Raw genomic sequence first — 12,065 nt, forward strand, 5'->3', positions numbered from 1 at the left:
CAGTGAAAGGGGGCATGGCACAATGTTGTTGTACTTGTATGCAATGCTGTATGTAAAGTTAGAACCAGCAGGAGCATTTCCCCCCAGAGAATGTGCACTGTTAGGGTGATGTTAATCACCGTAATCACTTACTAATCAACTCGGCTTGGAGTACCCCATAGACATCATATGGAGTACCCTACAGCGAATGGGAGTCTTATCTGTGACGCCACACCTGTCTCCAGCCCACCCCCACCTTAGCCCAGATCACTTCCATACAAACCAAACTCCCCCCTACTACCTTTGCAGAACATTTGAACCGTGATGGCGTCTACCTATGACTGTGAGAGCTCTACCGTCTCTTGTTTGCCTTAGCTTGAAAATACTTGTGCCATGGTGATTTCTTCGTGAATTAGACAAGAAATTGCAAGAAAATATAAAAAGGGTGGAACACGCCAGACCAAACTGGGAACCACACTTGAAGACTGGCGAGGGACGACACAAACATAAGGTGAAACAAGCTGTGCCTACTCTACCACGTGATTCTTCATTTATTTTTGCGCCAGTGTGCTCTCTGTCCATATCAAAACACTGGCGGAAACATGCATTTGTTTTCATCATGTTAGCGTTAATTGAGAAAAACAATGATTGATACAGGCCATATGTTGGTAAGAACTGTAGGCTACACGTGTGGAAGATACGGACGGAAGCACTTTGTTCGTGTGTACATTAACCACAAATTAAACAAATGGTTACTTTCTCAAAAGTGATCACGGTGGATTTTTTTTTTTTTTACTTTCTGAATTCTCTTTGTTAGGCCTAAGGTTAGGCTACTTGATAAGAAGACAAGAGTAAATGTATAATTAAAGAATGTCAGTTAATCACATTAATGGAAGTTGTTCATATTTTAGCTGAAGTTTTGTTTGTGGGGTGATCTGGTTTAAGTCTTAAAGTTACAGTGTGTAGGATTTAGGAGGGTAGCAAAATGGAATATCGTATTCATAATTATTATTAGAGTACAATCAAACTACGAATCATTGTGTTTTCATCAGCCAGTCCTTCAGGATCTTGCAAGGGCTTGTTGTAATTATAGTTAAAAGTGACAGAATTTCCTGGAATTCAAAACAATTAATCCAATGCAGAAATTCCCTGACTTCCATGTTTCTACAGTAGCCCAGAGGGGATAAAACACTGGATGACCTTAATCGTTTTAGTAGCAATTGACAATGGCTATTGAGGGCCTCTAGGTTATCCTACATGCTTTGAAAGTGAGGGGTATTCAGTTGCTTGCAATAAAGCAACCTCACCACTTGTTGCCATTAGTTATACACAACGCACATTCAAGTCATGGAGGTATTATATAGACCTGGAGAAAGGGAGGAGGTTTAAAGTGCCGCTCACTTGCGGCACCAGTTATACAAAAAGCCAGTGAGAAGCTACATTAGGGTTGGCCACGCATGTATGTAGTCTATGAGGATTGGTGGATGTTCTTGGCTTGAAATTTTCCGAGGGACAAAAATGATCAAAATCGGTCCTGTGTTGTGTTGGAGCGCTATAACTGGCAACTGCAAAACCATTATACAATGTCATTCCATGGGGCAAGCATCAGCGTCAAAGTAAACTGCTTGTTTTGGCTACTGACAGGCTCATATTGTTATTATAAGTCTCTGACAACATGGAAAGAATCCCTGAACAGAAGGATCTGTGTTCGTTTACGCTTAATTACTATAAAGAAACTGTAGAAACTTGAATTTGCTTAAAGTTAACACAATGATGTAATGCTAAAAAAGGATATCCATCTCTGAAAACTGCCACTGTTTTTTAAGATCAAATCTTCATTTGTTTTGTTTACAGAGTTACCATGGTGAGAGCATGCCAGAGAAAAAAGGCCAGAGGGCGTCCAGTGCGGGATGCCGTGCAAAAAGCTGTCAAGCATGTGGTGTCGCATATGAAGGCCACAACCAAGGACCTCCGCGTCAATGATCACACACTTAACCACGTCTGTGACCAAATATCAGAAAATGAAACTGACGCAATGGCAGACACCCCTGCCTGCAATGAATGCCATGTGGGTGCAAGGCAAGAATTTCGTTCTGATTTGGAGAGGGAGTTGGCCTCCTGCATTTTCAGTGCAGCCAATACTTACATGTGTCTTTCTTCGGAGAAAGTCAGGAGATTAGCTTACCAGTTCGCAGTGAAACACCAGCAACCCGTGCCTTTATTGTGGAAGAAAGATGAGCTGGCCAGTGAAGACTGGTTTTCTGCTTTCCTAAGGCAACACCCTACTCTGCCAATTAGCAGCGCTAAAGCAACAGGTCCAACAGGGGGAACTGGCTTTAACAGAAACAACGTTCACAAGTTTTTGAGTAACCTAGAGGATGTGGTGAAGAGGCAAGGTTTCAGACCTGAATTGATGTGGTATGCGGGAGAAATTGGTGTTGCCATAGCTCAAAACCGCCACACGGTGGGAACCAGGAGAGATTTCCAACAGGTGGCGGCCATTACCTCTGCTGAGCAGAGTTGCCCGGTCACCATGACTTGTTCAGTCTCAGCTACTGGGAACACAATTCCACCCTACTCTGTTTTTCCGAGATTGAGATTTATGGAGGACGTCCACGCTGGTGCCCCTGTAGGAAGCTGTGGGGGGTTCCACCCCAACGGCTGGTTGAAAGAGGAACATTTTCTTGACTTCCTGAGGCATTTTGTGGGACATTCAAAGTGCTCCCCTGAGAGGCCTTGTCTCCTTCTGACAGATAATCATGGATCCTACCTCTCCATTGAAGCCCTTGATTTTGCACGAGAAAATGGAATAGTGTGGAGGACATTTCCCCCTAACTGCTTCCACCTTTTGCAGCCCTTGGAGTGTACTGTTTATAGGCCAATTACAGCACAAATAAACACAGCTATTAATGACTGGCTACTTGCCAGTCCAGGGAAGACTGTTACAATTCATGATATCCCAGGAATCATTACAAGGGTCCTGCCCCTGGTCACTTTCCCACACAACATCATGGCTGGCTTTAAGGCATGTGGTATCTACCCTCTGAATCCTGACATTTTCACAGATTCTTCTGCCAAAGACCACCCAATCTCCTCTGAGACCCATCCATACAGTGAGCCAGCACTCATCTGCAACCGTGGAGCCTGCAACCCTGATGCTAAAAACTCCTCCAGCAGCACTCATGATCTACAAGACGCTCATCATACCCCAGGCCGTTGGTTTCACAGTTCTACCTCAGGCCCCTCAGCTGCGCCCAGTGGTCCTTCTTCAGGATGCCTTGACTCGCCAGAATCATCTGATGAAGATGACGGTCTCTGTCGGGTGTGTATGGAGCCTTTTCCACACAGCAACTCTGAGGTGGTTTGTCTGCAGTGTGTTTTACGCAGGAAGTGGACGCAGAGTGATGACCTGGATCAGTCCATTATCACTTCTGTGACGCAACCAAAGAATGGTCTGGAACCCGCCCGCACTACTGAAGTTGCCGCCCACGATATCCACGAGGACACCCATGATCTCCAAAAGGACACTTACAGTGACTCATCACCTACCCACAATCTCCATAACCACATCTTTGCTTCAGAACCCGCACAGGATGTTGAAAACAACCACACCCACAGTGCCTCAACATCCACTAATGGGACCCCAAACCACACCCACCACACTACAGCACCAACCCACAACACTGAAAACCACTCCCATGAAGACTTAGCACCCTACCACAATGCACATGACCACACCCACATGGACTTAGTGCCCAACTTTAATATTGAAGAACACACCCATGGAACTCTGGCACCAGAACATCTACATTCTGCTCCAGCCGTTCCAGAATGTCCCCGCAGTCCAACTCCAGGGCCGTCAACAGCACCTAGTGGCCAAATGCCAGGTCGTATTCACCCCCCAGAATCATCTGATGAAGATAAAAGTTTCTGCCAAGACTGTATGGAGGCTTTTCCACACAGCAACTTAGAGGTGGTGTGTCTGCAGTGTTTGCTACGAAGGAGTTGGATGCAAAGTGATGACACTGACTGTGCTATTGTTTCTTCAGGGACCGCATTACCTAGTATTCTTGAAATCGACAATGATGTTGATGATGCCACATCCAGTGCCTCATTATCTATTCACAATGTCCAAAACCATTTCAATGATCACCCCATTATTCTGACTGTGTGCCACTCACCCCGTGATCCTGAACAAAATAATGAAGATGCTACCCATGATGTCCAAACCCCCTCCCACCATATACAAAGCCACACCCATGATGTCCAACCCCCCACCCACGATACACAAAACCAGACCCATGATGTCCAACCCCCCACCCACGATACACAGAACCACACCCATGATGTCCAACACCCCACCCACGATACACAGGGCCACACCCATGATGTCCAACCCCCCACCCACGATACACAGGACCACACTCATGATGTCCAACCCCCCACCCACGATACACAGGGCCACACTCATGATGTCCAACCCCCCACCCACGATATACAGAGCCACACCCATGATGCCCAACCCCCCACCCACAATACACAGGGCCACACCAATGATGTCCAAACCCCCTCTTCTGAGGTACAAAACCACACCAATTGTCTTTTAGTGTCCACCCATGATGTCCAAAACCATGCCCCAGGTTACCCCATTATTCTGTCTGTGTGGCACTCACCCGGTTATCCCGAACACAACAACGAAGATGCCTCCAATGATGTCCAAAACCACACCCAAGGTTACCCCGTTATTCTGTCTGTGTGGAACGCACCAAGTGATCCCGAACACAATCATGCAGATGCCTCCCATGATGTTCAAAACCACGCCCAATGTGCCTCAGTCTCTAACCACGACACTTACAACCAAACACACTCCGAGTCGGAATCCACCCAAATTCACACGAGTAACTCAGTGTCCACTGTTATAGAACAAGACCAAACCCACTGTGCTTCAGTTCAAAATACACAAGCCAGCACCTGCCAAAGCCCAGAACCGGAGCACCTCCATTCAGTGCTAGGGCTTTCAGAACGAACCCTCAGTCCGACTACCCCAGGGCCTTCAACAGCACATGGTTGCCAGACTCCAGGTCACCACACTGCTGTATGCACCGGCACACCTCCTGATCTAACAGATTATCATCATACTCTAAGCTTTTCTGTATGGCCTCAAAGTCTCACTTCAGGACCTTCAACAGCACCTGTTGGCCAGCTGCCAGGTTGTCTTGACTCTCCAGAATCATCTGATGAAGATGAAGGTTTCTGTCAAGGGTGTATGGAGCCTTTTCCACACAGCAATTCAGAGGTGTTGTGTCTGCACTGTGTGTTACGTATGAAGTGGGGGCAGAGTGGGTCTGGGTATGCAGAGCAAATGCAGACAAACATGTCTTGAAATGTTCATTTCACTTAAAATGTTACATTTTTGTTTTGGTTTATTGACACTTGCCTTTACCAGCACAGTTACATTAATATACAGTATTGGAGAGGAACAGTTACACACCAGCCAAAAAATGTAAATTTTAGTTTTCAAGGCTTATAGGTATATATAAACAGACAAAGTTTATTATTTCTCTGCATTTTAATGAGATAACATGCTTTGTGTTCTCTTGGTTGATACACCTTTGGACTGTTATGGAACATTGACCGTTTCTTAATGTTAGTTTTAAAACACTAACCCAGGTCATTATGATGAACTAGTGGTTCAAGCACAATACTGCAGGCAGAGATATGATGCAAAAACATAAATATTTCCAGTATTCTGTCGTGTTTTTACAGAGGGAGTGATCGGAGAGTTTGTAGCAGGTTTGGACAAGATGTCACGTAATGAAAAATAGTTCTGGAAAATCTATGATTTAAAACTAGATTGGCTGTCTTGTTCAAAAAAACACCTTTAACATGTTGTTTGAAAGTGCCTATAGGTTTTATGAGCTGGCGAGACAATTGGTCAACAGAAAGATCACTTTCTCTTCCATCACCTTATGTTACAGGCCTGTTAAGCCTAATGCTAGAGATTTATAATAAACTTTTTACCTCTGCATGTGATTTGTTTTATTATTAAGTCAACCACAAAAAAAAGTGAAACAATAGGAAACACTAATACATTTAATTGAACTAGAATTGAATTGAACATCAGTAGACATTTTAATAAAAATATAAGGGAAGGGATTGAGGCTGTTTTTCCTTTTCTTTGTTATTATTCATGCTTGTGACTATTTAAAGTAGTCTCCTATTTGAGAAACAAAATGATGTAGCCTTAATCTTAAGGGCAGCTGGTGTCCGGCTTCATGCTGACCGGGCCAAAAGCCTATTAGACCCAGAGAAGTCACGTGGGTGGCCCTGACCTTTGACCTCACCCAACCCCCCTAAGGCCTCTACAGTCTTCTCTAACTTGTGGGGGTTGGGGATTTGAACATTTTGTTGAGATTATCTCAGAATTCAATGGACAGCAAGAATGTATGATTTTAAGTATTGTGTATATTTTTGGGAACAATCTCAGTCAAGTCTGTTAAATAGCAAAAGGCAGCCTGTAAAAATACATCTAAAAGGGGTACAAATTACAATAAGCTTGTGAGGTTAAATTAAAACACATTTTTATTAGGTTAGTAACAATTTGTAAAGTTTGACTTTTTCAAATGAAACCAATTTGCATCCTTTTTGAAAATAAAAGCCCTAAACACTGTTTCAAAAAGTTGTAACAATACACCATTACGTTTAGGTAAGCATGTCATGAATTAAATCCACAAATAAATCCTAAGAACACACTTTAAAATAAAATTAAAGTACAACACTTAATTGCCACATTGTATGAATTTACAAAACACATCGAATAAACAAATATAGTAACATACTAATAGCAAAAGCTAAATGATTGTTAAAAAAAATAAAAAAGTGAATTTCTACTAAGTCACAAAAGATATTTGAATTTACCGCCTATAAAGATGCATCATGGGAAACCAGCCATTTTCCCTTCAAAAGTGTTCCTCACTTCCATTGTGTGAACCCAGTAAATAGTGACAAGAACAGAGCTGTGAAGAGCTTCTTCGGTTTGTTTCCTATTTTGACAGGTAAGTCCAACTTTCTCCGAATATTCACTTGTAACTTTATTAATAATAATTATTATCACACACTTATTAAGTGGAAATGAAAATAAAATTGTTTAAGCTGACTACAGCTACTAAAAGAAATAATCTAAAACGACCGCTGGAAAGGTTGGTAGAAAACAGCCTTGGTGCAAGACAAAATTTCCGCTCCGAAGGTGCTTGTCCACTTGCTGGGGTTAAACGCGGTCGCACAGTACACGTGTTCGAAAATAATAACATCCTTGGTTATCCTTAAAGCCTTTACTTTCAAGCTTGATTGCTTGGGTCGATATTAAAACTAAGAATAATTAGTATTTTCGAAGGTTTCGTCGACCTCATATTGGAGTTTTAGCTCTTCCCGTTTACACACATCTGCAGCCTCCATCTTGTCATCAGAAGGGGGGCGGGGCAGCCAGTCAACGCCGTAAGCCTATTCGTACAGAGGGACACATCTCCCGCCCCACAGTCGTTTCTATTGGGTTGTTTCGAAGTCCGTGAGATGTATTTGTGTACATACACACACACCGCAACACTGCCTGAAGACAAACAGACGCCTGATTGATTAATGATCACCGGCTGTGGAGAGGGGTGAAAAAAATATAAACATATATTTCCGAAAAGGGGGGTGAAACAATTTAAGTGTGATATTACAAACAGTAAGATTCAGCCTTAAACTGGCTTGAACTTTCTTAACGTAAAAGACAGCTCTGCCAGCATTGTAAATCCATCTACATCGTTAAAATTCTCAATTAAAAAAAATTACAACTATTGACTTTGCCTCTTACCTGTTGCAGGTGAACTCAAGACGCCATGGCCCGTACCAAGCAGACTGCCCGTAAATCTACAGGAGGTAAGGCCCCTCGTAAGCAGCTGGCCACCAAAGCAGCTCGCAAGAGTGCCCCTTCTACAGGCGGAGTGAAGAAGCCCCATCGCTACAGGTGAGAGGCTCAAAAGACAATACCAAGAAACCAGAGGTTTGCATTTGTGGGGGCAATTTGTCTATGCTGTGGTAGTAATAATACGCCATCCTCCTCTTCCCTTTGACCCTCAGGCCTGGAACTGTGGCTCTGCGTGAGATCCGTCGGTACCAGAAGTCCACTGAGCTGCTGATCCGCAAGCTGCCTTTCCAGCGCCTGGTGAGAGAGATCGCCCAGGACTTCAAGACAGACCTGCGTTTCCAGAGTGCCGCCATTGGAGCTCTGCAGGTCAGCCTGACTGTCTGCTTAACACTACCCTATAAAAGTGCTTTAAAAATAATCTAGGGTGTGTTTCTTGAAAACATTGTTGAACTACCACCATTAAAATCCAGCATTGTCTCCATGGTAACGATGGTGGTTGCACAATAAGGCTTTCAGCAAACGCAGTCCTGTATGAGTACATTTCCCTTGTCCTCACCTTCTCCCTTGTCCTTTGCAGGAGGCCAGTGAGGCATACCTGGTGGGCCTGTTTGAGGACACCAACCTGTGCGCCATCCATGCCAAGCGCGTCACCATCATGCCCAAAGACATCCAGCTGGCACGCCGCATCCGTGGGGAGCGCGCTTAAGCGCCTCTCCCCCTCCCTTCTCCCTGTTTCCTTCCTTCCTCTCCTTTGACCAGTCCCTCTGTCCCTCCCTCTCTTCTTTCATAAGTATTTTCTAGAGTAACGATGATTATGGAAAAATTATTAAATGTGTAGTCTTGTCTCTTATAGTGCTCTCGCCAGCAAAGTTTTAGGGTACTCTTTTTGTGGATGTATTAGGTTATTACACATCACACAAACCCACTTAGAGAAAAGGGTCAACATATGACTTATTCCGTGTGCTAGTCCAAGTACTAGAGCCTCTGTATAGTGTGGACATGGTCTTTGGTTATGCACGAATGTCTCAAATCCAAACATGGCCCTAAGGAATCAAGCGTGATTTTTTTTTTTCCCCCTTCTTCTTTATTTCCTTTTTTGTATTCATTACAGAGCAGACATTTGTGCAGGAAAAGATGGATTGGATTGGTGACATCATATAGTTTGATGCTGGGCTAGGAGGGTTTGAAGTGGGAGGAAACTAGTTCCTTCTCAGGGTGCTGGAAACCCAAAAGGCTGTCGATGACGTTGAAACAGATCTGACCCAGATCTGTTTCCAGTCTCGGTTGCTTATTGGGGAGTCCTTTATAGTCCTTTATGCCCAACACAAACGAAGACTAGGAGACGCGTGTTTGTCTACTGATCACTTCGGGTGAGCTTGTTTGGTTTTTGTTTTAAATGAAGTGCTTTGTTACTCTTTGGTATTATTGTTTGGTATGTTTTGTCTTTTTTTTTCTTCTTCCTGCATTTATAAATCCTATCACATGCAAGGTGTTCCTTTTTAACCATAAGAACATTTATATGTATGTAAACAACTGCAAACTGTACTTTATATTGTGAAAGGGAATGATTTTTAATCACCTTTTGTAGTAGATTTTGTTGGAAATAATAAAAGCGTCAGTACAAGATTCTTCATCCTTATATGTAGCAGTGGTGCGTTCACAAAGTTTTACACCTAATGGCTACTCGATTATCTTCCCTTGTATCCAGATTACAAGTATTGGTATTTCGTCTCAGGTTGGTTTGAAACCTTATCTTGTTATTTTTTTAACTGTTTACTTTTTTAAGTTGTCATTAAAATTGTAATATTCCAGTGTTTCATGCAGATGGGATAATAAATTAATGTTACTCAATGTTTGCTTCAATGTTTTATTCAAGAGTGGAGAAGAGAAGTTACATCTGGTTTGAGGATCGTGCTCAACTGATAAATAAATACCCGTAAATCCTCAAATAGTGGCCGGCGCTTTTATTTACTTAGGCTGCGCAGCGCACCAGCCTTTATTTGGGGCAGGCTTGTATTAGGGGCAGGCCTTTATTTCTAACTTATCTTCTGTTATATAATTGTATTTAAATCAAATAATGGGCATAATTACAGTAGGCTAATATCATTGCATATGGGTTCAACACTTCCTGGAACCATTTACCGATAGGCTACCGGTAGAATGAAACCGGTAGACATATGGGCTAATCAACTTTCTGTAGACTAACCATTTAAAAATGAATCGGTAATAAACCATAGTGTCAGTATTAAGATACATCGTTAAATGCAGATATTTTCCAGTGTTCTCAATTACAATCAAGCAAGTCAAAAATCCCACTCCGACAAATAAAGGTTTAATCGAGTAGCGCTTTATTTGCAGTGTCAACGCAATGATAAACATCTGGTCCCGTCAAAGGAGAGCAATTGCAGAACGACGGGAGACAACCAAACCAAAAAAACCTAAAAGGACTAGGGCTCACATATCATATTACGCAACTATCAAATTCATCAGCAACATCTGAATGGGCATAGACATAACGCTACGGTCAAATGGAGCAAACAAACTCCAAACTAAAATACTTAGGTCTACTTCCAAAGCTCACCAATAATGGGGCAGCATTGGTACAGCTATTCGGCGTCCCCCTCAACACCCTCTTCCCCATCCTCATCATCGAGAACAACAAGTTCATTATTAAGCAGCTCCTCCTCGTCGTTCTCCTCATCCTGGGCTTCTTGCGTGCGGTGCTCTTCCCCCCGCTGCCGGAGCTGCGCCAGCACGTCCCTACCAGCGGCGCATGGCTGTCCCACTTTGAAGCAATGGATGAGATCATCCTCACTCCCGTCATCCTTCAGTGTCAGTCCACAAACTTTGAAGGACTTGCGGATCATGTCCTTGTCCAGCTTCTCCCAGGCAGCGACTACCCAGTTCACGAGCAGGTGGCGGGCAGGGGCTCTCATGTTACCTCCAGCAGTATATTCTTTATCTGAGTCCCCGGCCATCCATAAATCATACGCCTCATGTAGACTCTGCTTAAATGGCTGGTTCCACATAACATCAGGGGCGTGGATGTACTTAGTGCAGCCGCCAGGGATAACTGCAGTCGTGACATTATAGCCACGTTTGAGTTCAGCCTTAGTGGCGGCGCTGATGTGGCATCGATATGCATCCCAGGCCAGGAGCCGTGGGGTGAAGCTGAATTTCTTGACGACTGACTGTAGCCAGTCTGCTGTCAGGCTGTCATTCATCCAGCCATTTGCTGAAGTTGCAATCACAGCGCTGACTTGCTGTTGTTGCATTCGAGCCACTTCACGCACAGCCCCTTTAAAAACAATGTACGGCTTCAGTTTGGTACCATCAGCCTTGGCAGACAGGAGCACTGTGAGATGGCTCTCATGCCCTGTAGTTTTTAAAGCCACGCTCTTGGCCCCTCGCTTATCCACAGTTGTGGATGACAGCATATCAAACCAGACTGCTGTCTCGTCCATGGCAATTATGTCTCCATCCATAATGTTTTTTGAGGCGATAGCTTTTCCAACGTAGTCAACATAGGAAACCAGCTTCTCGACCACTTGGTCTGGGTCTTTCTGAGACACCGTTGTACGTCTCCTCACCGAAAACCCATTGCGCTCAAGAAATCTCTGGAGCCAGCCCCTGCTTGCCACGAAGTTATACTCTCCACTGTCACCCACAGAGGAAAATATATCCAACGCTTTATTTTGAATCATTTTTCGAGTTACTCTACTGTGCCTATCGCGGGCTGAAAAAATCCATTCGACCAGACTGGTCTCCATATCAAGGCTGACTTTTTTTCTACCTCCACCTGTTAGTCGGGCTCTGTTCTTTTTGGCCCCAATTAATTCATTCTTCTGCTTCTTCCAATAGCGAATTTGTTTAGGGTCTATATTAAACTGTTTTGCTGCCTTTTCTCCCGAATGTTCTTCTGCGAACTTCAAAACCTTCTCTTTGAATTGTATATCGAATTTTCGCCTTGGTGCCATAGTGTCCTGCTTTATGACCTCTTTGTAAGAAGTAGTTAACTAAAACGTTAAAGATAAACAACAGGCTACGATACGTGCATTTAGGCTAGACAATAACAAGTTGTCAGACGCACCTTCATGAACAATAACAAATTCGCCTATAGGCCTACGTGGGAAAATGTCTTTTTTTAAATTGCCCATGAAATAAGCCAACAAGATTA

At 43.6% G+C, this 12,065-nt stretch overlaps 1 protein-coding gene across 1 annotated transcript; it reads left to right on the forward strand.

Moving 5' to 3' along the window:
* Positions 1–6,948: 6,948 nt before the first annotated feature.
* On the forward strand, positions 6,949–9,739 carry LOC308369909 (histone H3.3A). Its single transcript, XM_080844471.1, has 4 exons — positions 6,949–7,034; positions 7,844–7,987; positions 8,101–8,254; positions 8,466–9,739. Exons 2-4 carry the CDS (start codon positions 7,860–7,862, stop codon positions 8,592–8,594), a joined length of 411 nt encoding a protein of 136 aa, XP_080700597.1. The 5' UTR covers positions 6,949–7,034; positions 7,844–7,859; the 3' UTR covers positions 8,595–9,739.
* Positions 9,740–12,065: the final 2,326 nt, after the last annotated feature.

The sequence above is a fragment of the Sprattus sprattus genome, assembly GCF_963457725.1.
Source record: "Sprattus sprattus genome assembly, chromosome: 9".
Classification (NCBI taxonomy): domain Eukaryota; kingdom Metazoa; phylum Chordata; class Actinopteri; order Clupeiformes; family Clupeidae; genus Sprattus; species Sprattus sprattus.